This window comes from Monomorium pharaonis, chromosome 4, assembly GCF_013373865.1.
Source record: "Monomorium pharaonis isolate MP-MQ-018 chromosome 4, ASM1337386v2, whole genome shotgun sequence".
Taxonomy (NCBI): Eukaryota; Metazoa; Arthropoda; class Insecta; order Hymenoptera; family Formicidae; genus Monomorium; species Monomorium pharaonis.
Genome location: NC_050470.1, coordinates 10223867 through 10247344, shown reverse-complemented (window position 1 = coordinate 10247344; position 23478 = coordinate 10223867). Strand labels below are relative to the sequence as shown.

The 23478-nt window shown below is 32.4% G+C and overlaps 2 protein-coding genes across 2 annotated transcripts; both read left to right on the top strand.

The window, feature by feature from the left end:
* The first annotated feature begins 3337 nt into the window (after nt 1-3337).
* LOC105837055 lies at nt 3338-13098 on the top strand. Its single transcript, XM_012681525.3, has 5 exons — nt 3338-4309; nt 7527-7610; nt 9132-9391; nt 9785-10016; nt 10421-13098. The coding sequence occupies exons 1-5, from the start codon at nt 4124-4126 to the stop codon at nt 10838-10840; spliced, it is 1182 nt and encodes a 393-aa protein (XP_012536979.1). The 5' UTR covers nt 3338-4123; the 3' UTR covers nt 10841-13098.
* A 140-nt stretch (nt 13099-13238) lies between these two features.
* On the top strand, nt 13239-22742 carry LOC105837057 (protein jagged-1). The gene is made up of 7 exons (XM_012681527.3): nt 13239-13970; nt 14995-15098; nt 15268-15424; nt 16318-16440; nt 17367-17497; nt 18347-18623; nt 19940-22742. Exons 1-7 carry the CDS (start codon nt 13828-13830, stop codon nt 20268-20270), a joined length of 1266 nt encoding a protein of 421 aa, XP_012536981.1. The 5' UTR covers nt 13239-13827; the 3' UTR covers nt 20271-22742.
* The last annotated feature ends 736 nt before the right edge of the window (nt 22743-23478 follow it).

Genomic DNA, 23478 nt, shown 5'->3' with positions numbered 1-23478 from the left:
AATGGACATAATCGTATGGAAAATCGCACGACCTGGGTAAATCCCTCGCATTCCCCGGATTACAAAACCGATAAACAATCAGGGTTCGTAAGAAACAGGACTCGTGTACACTTGTGAGAGAGAGAAAGAGAGAAAGGGAGAGAGAGAGAGAGAGAGAGACGCAATAGTCGTCCTTTCGTGAAGTTCCGTGAAAAAAAGATAAAACGAATCTAGACTGTCATTTGGTTTACCAAAGTGTCCTAGGAAAATATTTCTACGACGGACCAAAATTCTTATTCGAAAATGTTGAAACCTTATAATTAAACAGAAACAAAAATAACTGATTGCATTTTGCGGAATAAAAAGACGATATATGCAAATATAACAAAAAAATAAAACAACAGAAAAAATCTAAAATTTGAAAAAAAAATGTAAAAAACATTTTTCTATACATTAATCCTCTTAAGTTTAAATTTTTTCCAATAAATTTAAGAAATAAATATTGTATTTTTAAAGATTTGGCAAAATAGCTAAAATATAAAAAGAAAACTAAAAAAAAATCATAAAAATTAAAAATAGTGAATTTAATATGGCTAATCAAAGAAATAAAATATTATTAAATTTTAATAAAATTGTTTATTAGTGTAATTACTTATATTGTATTGTTTGTTTGGCGTAAATATAAAGAATATGGTTAATTATGGTTAATTATGTTGTTTTTTTCCTTGTATTCAATTAATAACATTCTTCTCAATAATATTTTATTTTTAATATTCTTTTAATATATTTGTCTAATAATTAAAACAAAACATTTAAAAATTACGCCTATACATTATGTATACTATAAATGTTATGAAAAACTTTTACTATCAAGTAATACAAAAAGTATAATACAGATGTGTAATAATAAAATTGCAGAAATTTTTTTACATTTTTAAAATTATTTTTTAATTATTGCATTATACATAAAATCTTTTTTCTTAATCATTTGCTAATATCTAGGGAAAAAAACGGAAAGCTACCTCTTTAATTATTAACGTCTCTAAGTTTTTTAAATATAATATCTCTTTAATAATTACTTGTTTAAACTTCAAAATCGATTTATTAAATATATAATAATTTCTCGTTAAAATTGAAAAATTTACACTGCTTCTACTAACATTAAACAACTTTGTTGAATGTTCGCTGAATTTTTTACAAGATAATAAAAAATAATTTCAACTATAAATAATCTCTATAATTGAAAACAATCTTAATAGTTTTTTTTAAATTGCGGAAATTTTCAACGCGCAAATAATTATTTCTAAAAAGAAAAATATAAACTTCAAAGTTTACAAAGATTAAGGAAAAGTAGCTCAACAGAAATCAATGCGATTAATAAAATTTGGCACTTCGAGTCATTATTTCACATTAGTCCGTTAAAAACCGTTAAGATTCGTTAACGTCTTACGACGCATAGAACAGTAATAATACATTGCACGGGGGTAAAAAGCGACCCGATAATCAATCATTTCTAATTGTTATTGACAGAAAACCAGGAAGCTGATTAATCACCGCGTAAGTTACATGTTATTCTCGAGCTCTGTATACACAGGAGCTGTACACGCTAAGATAATATTTTTGTGCACGTCCGAGCGAGAAGAGAGGACGGAGCGGAGGCTAAGCCAGCGCTGGTCCAGGTGTGAGAAAAGCGCGGCGCACAATGAAACGTCACTCTCGGCGTCCATTGAAGGAGCCTTCGCGATCCATGCGCACCACCCCTAAACTACGCCGCCTAGATGAATGGATCGCTCGGGCCCCTTTTCTATTTCACCGTCGCGCACAAGCGCGAGGGATGCAACCCGGCCTTCTCGTTCCTCCTCCTCCTCCTCCTCCGTTTTTAGCGTCACGTATATTTCACCCTACAATCAGCCGCCGCGGACAAATACCCTTATTTGTACACATCCTGTACATTGTGACGCTGCGCGCGGCACCCGACATTGCACGGGCCCCGACGGCTTCCGGCGCGGTACAGTTTTTCGTCTCCCCCCCTCTCCCCCCGCGCGTTTCCTTTCCCTCTAACTCCGTGCCTTTTTCTTCTTCTTCCCCGATTGCGAGAATGGGTGGAACAGTTCGTGTACCTGCTGAGCGGAGGGCAGGGGAGTACGCAACGAATTTCCGAGGTAATATCAAACTTCGATGGGTGGGTCGATCATTTGATCCACCAGTGCGTTCGTTTCCGTTCAAGGACCCACACTCTGGATCTCTTCTACCACTCTCTTTCTTATGTTAAGACTCCCCCGCGCGAGGACCCCGGATGTCGGATAGGCGGAGAACGCCTAATTGCGCTTAAATTTCGTGACCGTGATAGCAAGGTTGAAGCGTGACCGTTCCCTTCTGAGAAATCAGAAAGATCTCAGACAATTATTGTTTGTAATATTATTTTAGCAATTTACAAATGACTGATCAAAAACAACAGTTCTCCGTACAAATGCAAATACTTTCATCAAACTTGCTTTAATAAAATAAAAGTCTGAATAAATAGATATATTTTAGTATATATTATGTAAATATAGATCTTGCTTATGCGTACTCGATTATCGGATTGAAAGTCTGCGATTAGTCCGAAATAACAATTTCAATGTAAATATAGAAAATTCTTCATAATTAATAATTTTGATTAAACTTTTTTTTTAATTGCAAATCAATCGTACAAATTCTTTCATTTCTTTAAAAGAAAAGAACGTTGTGCTGAACGCGTATACATCTGGATGATGCAGCATATATCATTTCTACCATCTCCACATAATTACTGCACTCTCTGAGGCCTATCCTAATTATCCACGCTCTGGTCCACGATACAAGATCTTCGTGCGGCATATGGCCCAAAAAACGCAATCTTACCTTCAACCAACCACTTTTCTACCACAATAAAACCGACCATTTGGCGGCATTTAGATACAAATCGAAATTAACTTTGTTCGCGAGATTAAATTTCGTTTTTCGTCGTACGTAAAATCATGATGCTTTATAACTATGATGACTTATAATTATGATGTAGAGAATTTAATATTAATTATATAATATAAAGTTATGCATTAATTATTTAACTTTGTATAACTTAAAATGTATATCTTTTAGAACTATTATTATTAAAAAATTATAAATGTAATTATGAATTTAGTTAAAAAATAATTGTAAATATAACTGTAATTAGAATAACTGAAATTTGATAATAACTAACAATTATATAAGGATTATAAATTTATATCAAATTTCTAATTATAAAACTTTCTACGTTTTCATAGACATTGTATATTACATATTCTCAGTTTCAAAAAAGAAACGAATAAAAACTCAGTTGTATAGAAAATTAATGGTTTTTCGTTTTTTGTTATGTTGTTGGCATCGCCATTGTGTCGGAGGAAAACTATTTTCAAGGAAAGGAATGAAAGAAATTTCTTCAAATAATATCACTAATTGTTTTCTACTTGAAATCAGTTCATCGATCACTATCATAAAAACCATTAATCAGTGGGCCATAAAAATACTTGTTGTTAAGTTTTACATCAATTACATTAAGCGTTAAAGCTTGCATTTGTGTTTATTATATCTGTTTACTAATTTGTTATATATTTATTTGAATTAACATCACCCGTAAAATCGTTATTCAACTAAGAAAATTATTTTACAAACAATATTCTAATCCTAGCTATGAAATATTCGTAGCATCGCGATTCCTTCAACAAACTGGCCTACATTTCATGTAGGCCGAATAATTCGGTCAGAACTGAAACCTCAGGGCAGGCCATATGCTGAAAGACGACGTATAATTACGAGGGATGCTCTTCACGGCAACTAGTAAGGGTGGGGACCCACGAAAACCCAGAGAGAGAGAGAGAGAGAGAAGAAAGAGAGAGAGAGAGAGACAGCGCGGTGGGGGACGCGCGGTTATATAAGGAGGTTCCCGAACCCTGAAGGACCGCAGTCGCATCGAAATTTCTCTCGTGTAGTCCACGCCCGTGGCCCTCGTGTCCTGCCGGCACAATCTGTGATCGAATTTCTTAGACCACGACGAGATATCTCGGAGTTTTAATCGGGAGGAAATAATAATAGTAATTTTGTGGTGAAAAAAAGTGTGGAATAAGGTTCTTTGTTATCGAAGATGAGGATGAAGATCGCATGGCTTCTGGCGCTGATATTCTGCGCGACCTTGGCCTCAGTGGCCGCCGGCCTGGATCTCGGACCGATCATCAAGACCGCGCAATGCCAATCAACGTGCCTGCGACGTTACATGGTCAACGGCATCTGCTGGGCGATAAATAGAACCAAATTAAGTGACTGTCATAAGGTAATTAAAAACGCATCGCATTGTCTATTTATGGCCTAAAATTTTTAAAAATCTCGGAGCACACGGCAAAAAGCAACGCGCACGACCATCCTTTCCGACAAAAATTCTCAAGAAAATAATTCTTCTTATTTCCTATTAGCAACATTTTACATAAACAAAAAGATATTTACGTTTCTTGATTTTCTAACTTTATAAAATGTCTTGCACTTTTTAAAAAGTTTCAAAAATGTCTTTTAGCGATGCAACATTTTGAAATATTATCTGAGACATTTTTTGAAATCTAAAAGACATTATATGCAATATCTTAAAAATATCTTTAAGGGCCAATTGTTCCAACTTCTTGGTAAATTTATCTATCAAGTAAAGGTAGACATATTTAGACAGACTGATAGATAAACTGAAACAATCGGCCCTTAAATAACATGTTCTCGAAATACCTTGAAGATAACTTTAAATATTCACAAGCTCTCAATGTTATGTGAGATGATTGTGCTAATAAAACAAGAGATTAGAATAAAAAAAACGTAAATTAGTTTTGCAATTTATCGACAAAGTGATTGAATATAATAGTTTTATTAGCAGATTTAATTAATATCAAATTTATTTATGAAATTTATTTATGCACGTATACTACTATACTTTTACTTCAGATATCTCGAAAATGCAAAAATTAATAAGAAATAATAAAGAAAGGTTATCAATATACACGTTTTCGCATTTTGTAATAATTGTTTTTTCGCAACTGAAAATAAATTTGAAAACTTATGTCCTAAAAACTGTATAGATAACATTTTTTCCTTTAACATAAATTATTTGTACAAAATATTAAAAAATTAATATATATAGAAAGATTCCTAAAAGTTTTTTATTTTGTTATAAAACATTTTTGTGTTAATTATATATACAAATACCTTATTCTGTGACGCAAAAGGCAACATGTAGGACTATATATGCATAGAGATTAGGTTAAATTAGATTTATTTTTATTCATTTTTATGCTATAGATGTTTTTTTCTTTGTTTAAACATTTTCTGTATTATAAACATATTTTCACTTAAAAAAAAAGTAAAAGTGTTGGCGCATGTAGTCTCGTGTGCATTACACGTGCACGGTCCAAGAGGGGCACCGATTGCAGCCGAAAATCGGGTATCGATAAATCTTTTGGATGTTTCACGGGGGGGAGATTGCTATGGAAAATCACCAGGTGTGGTCGCCACCCCTTGAGCACATATGGATGAGAATCGCAGTCAGGGGGGGACTCAGGGGATACAGGGGATCCAACAACACGCGCGCGAGGGCGTTGCTCATTTTATGCTAAAGGGGGTGTCCATTAATTTTGGGAGAACCGTCGATTCCGTGTCCCGCGAGAGCGAGGGAACCAAACGTATAAATTTATGCGCGGGCCCCTGTGACGAATACAGGGGTGAGGGGGCATCTTGTATTGGAATAACAGCCTGCAGAACGGGCGGGAATAAACCCTTAACGAACACCATACAGTTGGTCACCTCCTCGTCCACGTCCTCCTCCACCTCTTTGAAAAAGGAGAACGATCCACCCACCAGCGATGACATCGAAGAAAAGAGAAGAAAGGAAAGGGCTTCTTCGCAATTTAACATGATTGTTTTAATTCCGGGGGAATAATAGTTTTTAAAAAGAAAGAAATTTACTTGAATGGGAAATATTACCAATGCATTATAATTATATGCTAAAATTTCTACGTAACATAATGCAGAATGCAGAAAGGAGAAATACATTTTGATTTACAGAATTTTTTTTTCATATTAACCAGGATATGCGAATAATATTTTTTACTTAAAGCATATTTATATAAAAATATAATAAATAATGTGACAAATGTGTGCATAACGTTTTAAAGATTAAAATAAAATTAAAATAAATAAAGAAAATAAAAAAATTTTTTAATAAAAAAAATATGAAGCCAAATATACATTTTTTCTAATATATCTATGTTATGTGTTTTCTAATACATCTATGTAATATGTTATTGGAGATATGTGTTTACGTGTTTATATGATTATTTCTTAGTATCTTTTTACGTATTTCAATTTTTTCCTGGGTCCTGCGCTATTAAGTCCTATTATTCTTTGACCAATTTTCTAACTGACCGTTGTGTTCCGTTCGACCATTTATTACTTTACGAGCCTATCGTTGGACAAACGAGTCATTGATTTTCCGATTAGAATGACACATTTTGTTTTATGACTTAAAACAATAACCTCAATAACGCAGCCCTGATTATCGATCGAAAGAATCACTAAGATCGGGGGATCTGATTTGATCAAGAAAACCAGTTCTTGTTGAAATGCAACAGTTTTGTAAAAAAAAAAAAAAAATGCTAGAATATTTATTTTAAGAAAACAGAAATGTAATTAGATATAGAAATGTAATATTGTATTAATGAAAACGTACCCCGTTTGGGGCTTGAATTTCTTTCGTACTGAGCGAGGGAATATCTCGGCGTGGCTTTCGGGAAATGTCATTAGCGAGAAACCACGGGGCCCTTCGCTTCTCCGAAGCGGAGAATCGGGCTTAGCGAGGGTACGCGACGAAGAAGGGTAATCGAGAATCGAAAGAGAGAGAAAAAAGGGGAGGGACGGAGATAGACTATGAAAAAAAAAAATGGGGGGAAAAAGAATTTAGGAACAGGGCGAGCCCACTCAAGAGTCGGTACCCCAATAAATATGAAGACAACGACAACGACGATGCCTGTTGTGCCCGGAACAGGTTGGAGCTAATTCAGTTCCCCTTCCTTTTCCCTGGGCCCCCTTTTCTACCTTTCTCGCGGTGTTTCGTCCTTTTCCTCCTCCTTGGTCTCTTCTTTCCTCCTTAAATCGCTCGATTCAACGTTTTTTATTCTGCCCTTCCTTCTGCATCAAACCCCCTCTCTTCCTTCTCCTTTTAGTAACTCCTCTTTCTTTTCGTGCATCCCATGCATGCCGTGAGAGGATTTTGTTTGCCTCTGAATCTCTTCTGTCTAGACTTCTTAATCTTTTAAAAAAAAAATTAAGAATTCGAAAATTGAGAAATTGGAAACATAAGAATTTAAAGTATAAAATCTAAAAAATAAAGAATTTAAAGAAAGGAAAAGAAAGAGAGAGAGAGAGAGAGAGAAACGTACACTTAAAAAATCTACTATCATAAATATAAATAGAGATTTTGATTAAAAATAATAATTTTTATTTAAATTTTTTTACAGTGCTGGAATACTTGTGAAGTCCTCAGTCTTTTGAAGAATGAGCAACGGAACAATACGTGCGAGCAGTATAATATTCACCAAAATGTAAGTAAATAAACAGTTTTCATTCTTTTGAATTTAAAATTAATTAGAAATATAAACATGATCAGCAATACTATATCAAAACAGTTATAATAATAATAAAAGGATATAAAATTTTATTCTAATATATATATAAATATACATATACATATTTAAATCTTTTAATTTTATTTTTTATAATTTAATCTGTGTCTTTAATTTTATTACAACATTATTACATCTAGATATATTTAATTTTTACATAGTATATTTAATTTTTTTACGTAATATATTTTATATAATACATTTAATATTTTCACTCACATATTACATTTTGTCTATATTTATTTTTCTCTTTTTTTCTTTCTCTATTTAATTTGTATTTATATTACTTGCATACTCTTATGTTACTTTTAATATTTTCTAAAAATGTGTTATAATAAAAATATAAATAATGCATTTATAGTAAAAATTTTTCTCCACTTGTATGGCAATTATCTTTTTTTTAAATCTACTCAAAGCAGATTTGCACACAATTTCAGAGCGTCGTCTTTGATCGTGGCTTCAAATTTCTAAACCTTTTACAAGCGTGCAGGTAACCTAGGTAGATTTTCCTAGCCCTTCATTACGCTTCGAGGTAAAGGGACTAGTCGCCCAAATGCGAGGAAAATCTCGATTGTCGTTTGAGGGTAACTTTGAATTCTATGAGAAAGAAAGGAAGGTCTCGCACAATGAAGATAGTCTAGTAGAAGGTGAAATCCTTGGAAACGACTATTTATCTTTTTTCCAAAAAGATCCAATTGCATAGATAATACAAAAAACCGACTTTTTTTATTTGCACTGAAAAAAGATACAATTTACTTTTGCTTTGCTATTTCTTAATTTTAATTTATTATATAAAAAGTTAAAATTTATGAAAAGTTATTTAATTACAAAAAGCAGTCAATAAAAAAAATTGATTGATATATCTAGAAAAAATCCAAGATTAGATGTTTACGCAAAAAATATAAACTAAATAAGTTTATGAGTAAAATCTACACACATTACGTATAATGTTTACATAGATGACATGTAAAATATAGTTTCATAAATTAATATATATGTACAATATATATAACACAAACTATATTTTACATATTATCTATGTAAATAATAATCATCGAAGAATAGAAGATTCCGATTTCATATAAAATAATGAAAATTATATTTTATATTTCGATTAAACGCGTGTTTACATTATGTATAGTATTAATATATCAGACCATATATCAGTAATATATCAGTTATATTAAGTATTTTAGATAATTGCCATACAAAAATAATATTGTGCATTATGTCGAATCTCTTACGATTAATCCAAAAGCTTTTTAACTTACTACATAAATAATTTTTTTAATCTTACGATTGTATTTATTACAACAATTTTTTCAGTTAAAGTTTAAACAATTTTTTTAAAACAAGCTCTAGTTGAATTAAATAGTTTAATATTTATTTATTATTTTGTAATGTTTCTTAAAGTATTTTTACAATGTTTTTATTTTTCAGTGCCAAGGTTGCCTAACTGCTTGCACATTTCATCAGACACGCAGGATGGAAGAAGAGGAATACGAAACAACTAAATTACCAGCTCCAGAAGAAAACAGCACTGTTCACATGAATGACTATGACGTTGCCGTATTAATGCGGAAAAATGTACAAGGAATATGGGAAGAACAAAGTTATCACTACGCACAGCATCAGCCTGCAATGGTACCGGGTAACTGGATCATCGTTGTCATGGACGATGGCGCGGTCAAGCACTACAGGTATTTGATTTTCTTTAACGCAAACTTTACGTCAGTTCCTCTTCATAAAAAGGATATCAAAAGAACTATTTTAAGTAGAAACATAAAAAATTTAAACAAAGATCAATCTTATATACTTGAGACAAAGCTTAATAAAAAGATTAATGGATAGACTTTAATTGGTACATGTAATAAGTCCAACACTATCCATATATACAAAATAAAAAACAAGATATGTCTTGTTTATTATAACTGTTATAATTATTTTTTATAACAAATTTGTTTTAAAGAAACGTTAATATTATAATAAAACAATATATTCTTTCAAAAATTCTTTTTTTATATTTTTAAAGGTATCTATTAATCTTTTTTATTAATTTTTTGTTACCGATAACGTCATTGTTGTTCTTATAGTTGGGAAAAGTGGAGGCCAAAACTGCAGTTTCTCAAAGCCGGTGGTCCTCTCTACCAGGCCTCTATCACGTGGCAGGACTGGCAAACTCAATTAAAAAATCAACGCGAACAGATTACCTCAAGATACTTTAAGAACCTTCTTCGGAGTCGAGCTGAGAAGGAGGAACAAAATAATCCTTCCTTTGTCATTACCTGGCAGAAGAAGACGGGAGACGGTATTATGGGCAACCAGGTAATTAAACATTTCACAAATAAATTTAAATCAGAGTTGACGTAGTTTCGACCTTTTTACAATTACTTCGAGAAACAAATCCTAAATAAATTTAATTGCTAATTATTTTTTGAGAAAACAAAAGTGAAATAAGAAATAAAAGATTACGATATTTAAAATTTATAAAAAAGAAAACTCCGTTTTTACCTAATAAAAGAAACAAAATATCTAAGTACATTTTCAAATATTGTAAGTACATTCTTGAGCAACCTATTTAAATCACGTTATTAGGCGAATAAAACTTGTTATATAATTAATATTCGAATTTATTAAATAAAAATCAGATATTTATAAAATAATTTGTAAAATAATTCGAATATTATTATTCGTGCTTAATTTTATCGCGCTTAATTCTATTCTTGCAGGTAACGGATAGCGAATCAGCGCAGATTTCCTTGTCATGCGGTAAATATTTGGTCAGAGTAGCCACTGATAGCGGCCCCGGTAGCTACCCGATCGTTGTTGACACTGGATTCTGTGAGAATCACTGGAAATCATTGTGGGGTATATCCGAATGCCTCGAAGAAGCACTCACATTCCACAAAAAAATGTTTCTGTTAATACTCCCGGCGACGGTGCTTGTTTGGATTATAGTGTATTCAAAAAAGTGTCAAATAAGAAATGGAAAAAAGATCGAGGAAGGGTGTCCGGCGGACGCAGAGAAGGGGTTGATGAAGGAGAGAAACCTGATGCAGGAGAACGCAAGTGTTAACGTGAGTGTAAAAGCGCAAAACGCGAATGCGAGCACGCCAAATGCGAACGCAAATGTGATTCAAAAAAGTTAGGCACTTCTCTAGATAACTCGATAAAACTCTTTCTTCTTCTCGCTTAACTTTGTGAACTCAGGGACTTTACTTACGACTCTCGCGAGCAGAGTGTTTTCCATTTTCAATAGCGTGCAGAAAGATGAATTAGATATCTCATGTTTCTTTGTCACCAAGGCAAACGAATATATAATCTCAACTTTTCTGACGCACACTAATTAAATTAGGTTATGTTTAGCAAAAATTTAATGATAAAAGATTTTTTTTTATTCATTATATTACAGCAATAGCCAAGAGATAGAATTTATGATTAACATTCGGAAATCTTAAAATTACCTATTTGTAGAATAAAGTATAAGTTGTAAATTTCGTGATTAAGCTGAATCTAGTGTACAACTTTGCTTCCGCCGTTTTCCAATAGATGGCTGTAAGCGCTAAGTGGTGGTCGAAATAAATAGATGGTAGACATCATACAATAAGCTTAGGCATTTGTAAACATAACGCCATCGAAATATTAGTCGATTTGTGTCTCCATCATAAAGTTATTTTCGATTGAAAATGTCAGCTTACGAGCCAAATTCTCGTCATTTGCGAGAGGTTTGAATTTTGAATAAATTTGCGGCTGAGGCTCATCGAATGCTGTCAAATACGTATGGTAAGGCCGCTATTAGTGAAAAAACGTGCCGAGAATGGTTTCAACGCTTCAAGAACGGTGATTTTGATGTCGAAGATCGGCATGGCAGTGGAAGAGAGAAGGTTTTCGAAGATGCAGAATTGGAGGCATTACTTGATCAAGACTCGTGTCGAAAATGCAAGAAGAATTGGCAGGATCATTGGGAATGACTTAACAAGCCATTTCAAAATGCCTGAAAGTTATGGGGATGATTTAGAAGCGAGGAAATTGGGTGCCGTACGAGTTGAAGCCGAGAGATGTCGAACGGCGTTTGTTTGCTTGTGAACAGCTGCTCGCAAGGCAAAGGCGGAAGGGATTTCTACATCGTATTGTGACTGAGGACGAAAAATGGGTTCATTACGATAACCCGAAGCGCAGAAAATCATAAGGGCTTCCCGGCCATGCTTCCACGTAGACGGCTAAGCCGAATATTCCCGGCTCCAAGATCATGCTCTGTATTTGGTGGGACCAGCTCGGCGTAGTGTATTATGAGCTACTAAAACCGACTGAAACAATCACAGGCGATCGGTATCGAAAGCAATTGATGCGTTGGAGACGAGCACTAAAAGACGAACGGCTGCAATACAACGATAGACACGATAAAGTGATTTTGCAGCATGACAATGCTCGACCCTATGTCGCAAAGCCCATCAAAACATACTTGGAAACGTTGAAATGGGAAGTCCTACCCCATCCGCCATATTCTCCGGACATTGCTCCCTCTGACTATCACTTGTTTCGATCAATGACACACGGCCTAGCTGACCAGCACTTCCGTTCGTATGAAAAAGTGAAAAATTGGATCGATTCATGGATCATTCTAAAGATGACCAGTTTTCTCGACGTGGGATTTGTATGCTGCCAGGAAAATGGGAGAAAGTATCCAGGCCAGCGATGGACAATACTTTGAATCGTAAATGTATAACCAGTTTTTTACAATAAAGCCTCGAATTTCGAAAAAAAATTGGCGGAAGCAAAGTTGTACACCTAATAAGATGCAGTTAGTAGAACAATAATTTGCACGTACTGTCTTTTTTGAACAATTTTACATAAAAGAAAAATATCGCTACAAAATTTGTTAGAATGCAGAGTTGTTGTTGATATTACATATATTTGTTAAATTGAACCATAGAGTGGTAATTCTTTCTGTAGGCAAAATTGTTAACAAAAGAGACAATGTGCAAATGCATACGTTGCGAGATGTGTCAATCATTTATTGTATACGCATGCTATTAAATTATTTAATAGTATTTTTGTAAATATTCTGCTACATAAATATGTGTGACAAGAGACAAAAAATGTCGAAAAGGCAAATGTACAAATGAGAACTTAAACATTATAAGGTATACGAATAGCGAATAAAAATAGGGACATTAGTTAAAATTTTACAAACTCTTGCATAGATTTCTTGATGGAGTACAATACATAAACACGCTGTTCTAGCTCAATAAAATGCAACGAATAGACTGAATTTTAAGAGTTCCTATCGCCGAAAATGATAAGCAGCGTCGAACTCCAAATATTTATTTGTAAATAACTGTAGTCCTGTATATATTACTTGTATTATATGATTCGTAACAAAATAAACACATGTCAAGATTAAAAATTCTTATTTATTTATATATATTTTTTTATTTACTTTTTTACATATATAGATTATATATGTTTATAGTATTTTATCATTTATTGTTAGTACTTTATTGTAATGTTGTGTATACAAAAACTTTCTACATTGTTTTCTATTTCTGTGTGTAATTATACATAAGAAATTCAATTTTTCGTTCAGAACTTTACATTAAAAATTTCCTATATAAAGAAATTATATTATGTATATTATCGGAAATTTCTTTCAGGCGTTAAATATTCTTTATTACGTATTATACATATAAAACATTCTGACTTTTCTTAGATTTTTAACGAATATAATTTAAAATTATCCCCCCCCCCCCAAAAAAAACTCTCGAAAGTTAAGAGTTCCTCATATCAAAAGGAAAAAATTGAAAAAAAAAATCCTTGCTGCTGGCTTCAAGAAGAGCTTTTAAGAACCTTAGAAGAGTCTCTTTTGATTTTCAAAATAGCTTATTTTCAAAGAAGACCCTTTCTCTCTACTTTCTTCAGCCTCGCTCCTCATCCGCAAAGTCCGTTGAACTTGCATGACGTACTCGCGATGAGTCGACGAAAAAGTTAGAGCTGTACCAGGCGAACGCACGTTACTCGCACACATGTACACGCACACGGTGAAAAGTGTGCCGTGACCTCGAACAAGGTCCCGTTATCCTAGGCTTCGCCTTGAACGTCTTCGCCTTCGCAGTCTTGACTCGGAAGTCAAGCCAAGATGATGATACCACTGCTTATCGCCACCTTCCTGGTCAACTTTCCTCATCAGCTCGCGCAATCAGAGGCGAACAATGGATTAATCAGAATTGCTGCGGTGCTAGGGGCCTCGGTGCTGCCCGTTGGACTCGCCGCCGGACCCAGGTATCATAAACTACGATTATAAATCTGTTTAGATAACAAGTAATCACTCATAGACAGGGAGGTAATCAATCTTAGACACTTTCCTATATACATATACATATTAACTACATTTTATGCTTTATAATTTAATTCAAGTTTACAATTCATAATTCTAATTATAATCCCGAGTATTAAAAAAATTATTCTATAAATTATATTTCTATAATACTGTAAGATTTATATCTTTTATGAGAGTAGCTTGAAAAGTAACTTATAATAATTCTATTATATTTATTATAAAATTCTTTTGGTCATAGAATATTTATTATACGATTATAATAAATTATAAATTTGAAATATCTATAATCTATAGATTGTAGAAATTTTAATAAAATATTATAGGTAATATTATAAAAAGTTTTTTCAAATTAAACAAAATTTTAATTATCTCGTTTCAATTACAAGTATTAATTTTTCCTCATTTTCTCAATGAGCCATTTAAGCAACTGTATAATCCTGTCTGATATATTCGATCAGTTTTAAATAATTAGAATCACATCTTAATGTTAAAATAGCACACTAGACTTTAATGAATCCTAACCGTGTCAATGCCATTCTAATAGATCTAATCAGCAGTTTCTTATCTTCAAGAATGCATCAATTATAAGTGATTTTTAAACATTATTACATAGGTGGGCGATACTTCTTTCTGTGTGCGTTAATTATTACACACATTCTTTCTTGAACGTCGTTTTCCTTGGCACGATAGAGATTAAACGTTTTTTTCTTCACGCGAGAAAATGTACTTCTAGAACTATTAATAAGCGTTCATCTGGTTTATTAAAACTTTTGCAAAACTTCTGCAGAAGTTTCTGCAAAGAAGTATCTGCGAAGAGACATTCACGATGACATTTCACAATTTTTTGCATATTGATGTCGATAGGTATTTGTGTCGCTGTTTCCTCAGATATTATAAAACCTTATTACTAATTTATAAGCTTCACTTCAGTATTTTATCAGCATTTTATTAAATTTAATCACCCAGATATGTTCCAAAATGGAAGAAGCAAGCGTGTGAAATACCAGCATCCCAACATCCGAATTCGCATTACATTTGCGACGAAGCCGGCGAAGTGAAGTGTTTGCCAGGTACAAAAACAATTAAATTCAATCGAATTAAACTTTAATAAGTAATCGAACTAAAATAAATTAAATCCATTTATACATGTAATAAGATAAAAAGAGATGTAAAGAATAAGAAACGCTTAAAATTGATATCATCCTTTTTCTAATGCAATTATGATAAAATATTATTTAGGATGGACCGGAGATCTTTGTGATGTACCGATTTGCCGCAAGGGTTGTGATCCCCTTCAGGGTTACTGTCGGCGACCAGGAGAATGTCGATGCAAACTGGGTTTCTACGGCGATCTATGCGATAAATGCGTAGCTTTACCGGGATGTCAGCATGGAAGGTATAATCATTTGGTTTAATACACGATAAAGATAAAATGTAAACAAATGTTTTATCGAATCTTTACAGTAATATAAAAATTTTTGTAAAAATTTGAATTACATTTCAACAACAAATATTATACATATTTTCCTTTGTTGTATAAAATCCAATTAATTAAATATATTACCTGATATTAATTTATCATTAAATTAAATTTATATTTAATTATGACATTATTATGACGAATTAAATTAATTATATAAAAGTAACTAAATTTATAAAGCCAATTCTAATTTTGCATGTAATGTAATTTGATTAATTATTTCTGTTATTTCATGATCTTTTGCGTCTTTTAGCATAAATGATGGATCGTTTTTCATTATTCTCATTTGTATATCATAAAAATTCTTACTTTATTATTCTGTTTATTAACTGTTTAATTTTATGACGTCTTTTAAAATTAGATAAAATTTAATTTTATTGTATTTATTTAAAAAGTATGTTTTTAAATTTTGCATAAACATATTTCTTTTCTGCATAATCTGAGCGCAAAAATGGAACATCATTTATATTCCCAGTGGAGAATATTAAACTCTCTAACTAATCCTTCATCGATCTCTCTCTTACGTTCAATAAATTCATAACAATTATACTAGATAACAATGTAGCACCCACGTCGCTATAATGCGGCACGATTTATCATACGACACACGTACGATATAAATTGGACGCCGCTTGGATAACAACACCCCATATCAGCTTTGCTTTCACCTTGGGTGAGCGAACGAGCCTAATTTCCGTGTAACACGAAACACTTCCCCGCTTGGAGCAGTCTCTCGTGACCATCGATCGATTCCATTCGATAGACGGATTAGACAAACAGGGACTCGACGTTGAGATTTTCACTTTCAGGTGTAACGTGAGCTTCGAGTGCTCCTGCGATCCAGGTTGGAAAGGCATGTTCTGTACCGAGCCCATTTGCGCGCCCGATTGCCTCCCCAATCAAGGTTACTGCGAGAAACCCGGCGAATGCAGGTGATTAATCTTGCATCTCCTTACGCGTACCGTGTTCTACAGGGTGTCCTAAAACATGTGGATCAACGCTTGTAAAAAGGTAAAAGGGATTGAGATGATAAAAGTCCAATATTGTCTTGGGTTAGATCTTGGGTTAGGTCCACGAATAATCGAGGTATTAATTTTTCAAATTATGCGAATGAGAGCACGCCGAAGAAAGAGCTCGATCCGCTCGAGCCATAATACGGAAGAAAAAATCTATCGTGAATGTACGATAAGGTTTTATTAATTTACTGTTCACAATTACGATAGAAATTAATTAAATTATTTGCAAATTCCATACGTTAATATCTCGATTATTGGTGGACCTAAGACCCAAGACAATATTGGACTTTTATGTTCATTTCAATTCCTTCTATTTTTTTTACGAGCATTGACCCACATGTTTTAGGACACCCTGTATATTTTCAGCAAGACGAGATTTTCAGCAAGATTGACTTTACATACTACATAAAATAAGAACACCGAAGCAAAACTTATCGGAAACAAATTTTGTAAACTTATTTGCTTTCTTTTATGGCATATGACATATTTATCATTTATCAATGTACGATTGCGAAACGTAAATGGCAAAAGTTCTATGTAGTATTTATAGAACGTACTGTTATAAAGTAACGAGAGATATACATTGTCGCAGAATAATAAAATAAATTATAATAAAGAACTAAATTATGAAGAACATTGTAAAAAACAATGTACAAAACAAATATAACACAGAAGAATATTCTGCAAAGTTGAAGACATAGCTTTGATATCAGGCATGACTAATAAAAAATATTTTGATGCAGTAAACGCAACATAATTTAAGTGCTAGGATCTCTCTTCAGGATTCGGCACGGATGTGCCGAAAAGAGGGAAATCAGAGTCTGATGTATCCTTACTTTCAGATGTCGTTTGGGTTGGCAAGGGCCCAAGTGCAAACAGTGCGCGGTTCTGCCGGGTTGCGCCCACGGGACCTGTCAAGGGCCCCTCGAGTGTCGATGTGATCCGGGTTGGACCGGACTGCTTTGTCAAACACGTAAGTTTATTCTCGAGAGCAAACAGAAGAGAAACTCTTCCCAGAATAAACGGAAACGTGACTATCAACGAGAATCGCCTTATTTTTCTTCTATTCGAATGGAGAATGAGAGAGAAAGAGAAACGGAATCTTTTTCCAACACGATCATACAAGATTCTTCGCTAACCGACTTTGACAACGTATAAAAAATATATATACATTGTGACGCACGAGACTAAAAAAAATACTGTCTTGAGTAACGTATATTTGCTAATCGACAATTTTTTCTCTGGGACACTAGAAATGTTTCTTATCTTCAAAATAGATAAAAATAAATATTGCATTTTTAATCTTTTTTGCGATTTTGTAAAATTAAAAAGACAACAATTTTTTTTAAATTCTAATATATATTAAAATAAAATTATTTAAGAAAATTCTTAAAGAAAGTTTGAATCTAAATAATGCGTTTTAAAACTAAACCAAGATTTAAAATAATAATAAAATAATTATAAATAAATTAAAGTTAATAGTTTAAAGGTCGAAACGTAGCGTCTATTGTATTCATTGGCGAAGAGAACGACCGTTAACTATTTTAATAGTTTTTATTATATAATTAGTTACCGACAAATCTTTCTAATTTCTAATTTAAAAAGTATTATTTTCTCTTACATAATATATAAAAATTAAATTTTAATTAGTAAATATAAAAGATAGATGCCACATAATTAATAATTTCCGTTTTAAAAAAAGGTATATTTAAACACATTTTCCAACACTGATGTAATATCATTAATGTTGGGTCCAACAGCATTAATATGTCAAGAATTGATAATAGATTAAGGATCTAATATTAAAATGCCGTATTTACAGCGATCTGCGCGCAAGGATGCAGCCGGGAACACGGCGGCTGCAGGCGACCGGGCACGTGTAGATGCCGCGTCGGCTGGACGGGACCCAATTGTACCGAATGCGTGCCGTATCCCGGATGCGTGCACGGATCTTGTAAACGACCATGGGACTGTCGATGCGAGCCCGGCTGGACCGGCGATCTGTGTAACGAAAAGCTCACTTATTGCGACGAGCATCCTAATGTCTGTCGAAATAACGCTACGTGCATCAGTATGACTCAAGAGGATGGTGATTACAGGTGAGATAGAGTAAAACCCGCTTTTGTAGGGAAACGATTTAAATTGCATTCTATGAAACTGCAATTCTTCTGTTCAAAGTGACATTGCTTCACTTTTCTTTAACAATTGTGATTAATATCAATATTGGATTATAGTATACATACACAGTAAAAAAATTTGTGTTAAATTTAACAGATATCGCACGTCCAAAACGGTCCACAGAAATTTTTCTGTTAATTTAACATATTAAGCATATGTTAAATAGCAACATAAATATTACGTTATATTTTAACATAAAAATAAATGTAAATTTTATAATTTGACATAATTTTTATGTAACAATTTAATGAGAAAATTATGTCAAAGTAACACATGTAATATGTTACTTTAACATTATAATAATGTTAATGTAACATATAATGTGTAACAATAACATATTATATATGTTATTTTAACACAATCATAATATTATTTTAACACGTTATATATATATTAATTTAACATATTATATACGTTAAATAATAATTATTCTAGAAATGCTGAAAACATTTTTTACAATTGCATATACAGATTGTTCCAGGATTATCAATAAAAATTTTGTGTGTATATTATTGGAATCAGTCCAATATTATAATATATGTGAATGCAATCGTACTTGGTTCTCTATTCTTGCCGAGCCCCTTTTATTTACCTAATAGATGAATCTTTTTCATAAGAAATGCGCCATCTCGGGGTAGATAATAAAGTCCTCAAAAATAAAATTGTTAAAACTCTTGTTAAAACTCAACATTTAGAGTAACTCAACTTATAGAGTAAATTTAACATTTTTTTCTGTCAATTGTAACAGCTAAATCCTATCACAAATAATAAGGAACATATTTATTGTGTAAAATTAAAAGTGCACATTGTGTTACTTTTACACTTTTCTCTGGTTATTCTAATAATTTAACACTTTACTTGAATTAACACAACAGCAATATATTAAAGTAACAAGCAAATATGTTAAATTTTAACATTAAAGTTTTAACTAGGATATTTTTTAACAAAAAAACACAAAATTTTTACTGTGTGTTATAAACGCATCATTATTTGTTTTTTGTTATTATACTGCACATATTTTTCTTTGTAATTCTTTATAAAAATTTAGTACTTCGTCACTGTTTCTTTAGACTTTTGCATAAAATCGTTTAAATGCAAGATTTATTTTATTACTTATAATATTTACATTCGTATAATTAAAATTAAATTCTGTTAACATTGTTACGGTCGTGTTTATGATATTTATGACATTTCTTTGGAAATATTAGGAGAAATTCTCTATTCGTTTCTTTTATAGATGTGTCTGTCCCCTGGGCTACATGGGCCGACAGTGCCAGATCAAAACTGTAATGCCATCCATGGATTTAACACCACCGATGCCCGACGCTACCATCGAATTATCACAAGATCAAGATCTCGCGGACAAGCCGAGCATCGAAGAAACTTCGAACGAGGACAATCAAGGGATGAAACCTCCTAAGGAAGAAGAACAGACCGCGGAACCTCTTGGACCCATCGTGATCACGGATCCACCGACCACTACCATCGTACCGGATCCGGCCGCGACTGCGGGAAAATGGCCAACGGAAGCGGCAACGACTGAAAGAGACGACGAGAACGAGACATAAAATTGAACAAGCACACGAACGTCAATTTATTTATTTTGTTATTTATTTATTTATTTATTTAGAGCCGTGCACGATAAAGAATTTCTCGAAAACAATTCAATTTCTGTTCTGTCTTATGCGATAATCATATAGATTATCGCATAAGTTAAAAGTGTCTTGAAAGAAATTGTTATTTTATAATATTAACTGGTAAATTTGATCATATAATTAACAATTATGAAGTGCGTGCACGATATTATTTGTGTTTGGAGGTATCTATTGGAATTGAAGGAAACAAGGACTTTATTTTTCTAGCTTTTTCATTATCTTTTTATTTACTGTTTATTACTTTTCACTCTTATTGTTAATAAAAAAAAAAGCAAATAAAACAGCGGGAATACCTTACGATTATTTTTTTGTCATGAATTTCTAGAAATTCCTGAAATAAAAACTTGTCCTATGAAAACCGACGGACATTTCTCGTTTTATCTATTGAATTTCTTCGCCATTGTGTGGGCGAGAGATCCTGGATCGCGATCTCGACTGGCGAAACAAGGATTTTCGAGAAAGCTGTCCGACTATCTCTGGAACCAATTATTGCTACGTCCAGTAGACGTAAGTAGGATGTAAGACGCAAGATACCTGGAGTGTATCCTACGAATAAGAAGAGAGAGAGAGAGAAAAGAGAAAAAGAGACACACACACACACACACACACACCGAGTCCGCGCCTGGATACATAAACCGCTCTCAAAGTCACGCTTCGGTGATCACACGTTCGATTTGATCCCTCGATTGTGCGTGTGCATGTGCCGTTTTATAGATACGCCGCTGCGATCGGCTTCCCACATAATCGAGCGCAGCCAGGAGAGTTACATGCATCGCTTACGTAATACCAACGTCGGCTGCATTTCTCCCTCCATTTCGCCGGATAAAGGGACGCCCGTGGAATACGTGAGAAACCGAATATCGTGTTGCGATGTAATTGCTTTCAGAAAAATAATGTCTATCTTTCATCGCGTCTTATATCTTTGCATTATAATTTACTCCTTGCTTAAATTTCATGTCATAATTATTTATACATCGTAAAATTAAATAAATGAGTTGTTTCTAGCTAAAATATAAGTGTAATTAAATTAAAGGCTGATATGTTAATGTAATTTAACGACTAAAGGAGTTATTGGAATTTCTCTATTTCTTTCTCTTTCTTTTATTTTCTAAAGAGGTTTAATTACGGGATTAAATAAACGTTCACTTGTTATATAATTATAACAAATAAACATTTATTTAACCTTTAATTAAACCTCTGACAACGTAGATTATAAGGTTTACATTTGTTATAATCTTAATTGGAGATTGCATTACATCACATTATGTGGACTTTTTGCAAACTGTCAAACGTTTTGTCTACAAGTTCTTTGATCAATTTAAAATCAATTTCTTTTTAATAAAATGTAAAAAAGATTGATATTTCTCGGAAGTTATTAACTTTCTAGATATAATCTAGATATAATCTAAATATTTTAAATAAATAATAAACTAATATAAATAAATTTATATAAACTAAATAGATTTAATCTCAAATACTCTTTCTCTCTATTATAATCCTAGCAAACAAAGTGACATTAAACATGACATTTCAACGATGTCTTATTAATGTTGGAGACATTTTTTACGATATTTTGTTTGCTCGAATAAATAATTTCAAATAAATTAAATATCTTTATTATTAATTTTCTTGAAGATATAAACTTTTTACACGCATGCAAAGCAAACTACATTAAAAATTAAATCTTTTTTTTAACATTTACTATCTACTTTTACCTTCAAAAATTTAGTTTCTTTGTAAAGAAGTTCTTAATTTTACATCTTAAATAATTCATAATTTAGAAATTATCAATTTGTTAACGATACGAAAGATAACGAGATAACATCTTTTTAAAATAGAATTTAATTCTTTTAAAAATTTGACTGTAGAAATAAGACGAAAATCGATAGAACACCCTGTATGTTGAAGTTAAAACGAAGCATGAAGCGCGTTCAATCTACTCTCCTTTATGATATATTGATTAGCCTCCAGGTACCGATTAAACCTACCAATTCCACATCTTTTGTTGCACATTTTAACGATAAAACTGATAAAGTAACTTTCTACACTGTTACGATACGCATATATAAAATGCAATAGCACGCTGCTATTTTCATTCTAATCATTCGCGGAATGTCGGAGGGGGGGACGGAGTTTAATTTTTTTTCTATGAATCCACATTCTTACTTACTACTCGCCCAGACCAAATCATTAAAGAAATTGTGTTCAAGATACTTTGAAGTTTTAACAAATATTGTAGATTTTCGTTTTTCTCGATGTAGGAATTTAATGGAATTAAATCTCAACTATTTTTTTTAATTTTAATAACTCAATATTAATATAAAGAGAGACAATATGATATACGTAGAACAGCAATAAGCAATACAATCAACTAATTGGAAATTTATTTATCTTATAGGCAGAAGTGGAAAATGATCTTATTTTACGAAAGATTAATCGTGACGCTTAACATGAGAGGACAAAGGGTAACGATCTGTGACAACATATGTAATTGACACGCGAGGCTCTTGTCGCTTTGTAAAAGTCTAATTCCGACTTTGATCACAGCCGCTTTATTGCTACCTTAATTCACGTTGGAGTATCGTAAAAGTCGCCACCGAGTAAAAACGCCGATGTTAAACACTGTTTGGGGCGTGTTTTTTGTTGAAATTATCGACATCATTTATATCTACATATCAATTTCTCTCGCAAGCTAAGAGATATGAAGTATTTAAATAAGTGACATAATGAATTGTATAACAGAGCTCCCCCTTCCTATCATAAATTTTCAATTTTAATAACCTAAGCTTTTATTATTTATAATTTATTATAAGTTAATCAAAAATATATATTTCAAGTAAATATAATTTTTTTCAAAAAAAAAAAAATTTTAATTTTTAAAAATTCTTTTTACTCCAAAATAATTTAAAAAATTAATTTTATTCAATGTATTGATATTTTTACCATTAAAATGGTAATTTTTTTTTCATATTAATATAAAATATATTAGCATTAACTTAAATAATGTTACAAGAAATGTATGTAATAAAAATTTCTTTTAATCAATTAATTATAAAATCTTTTTTTTAAGTATGCGTTCTAATTTAAAAATTGATATATATAAATAGTAATTGCAATATAA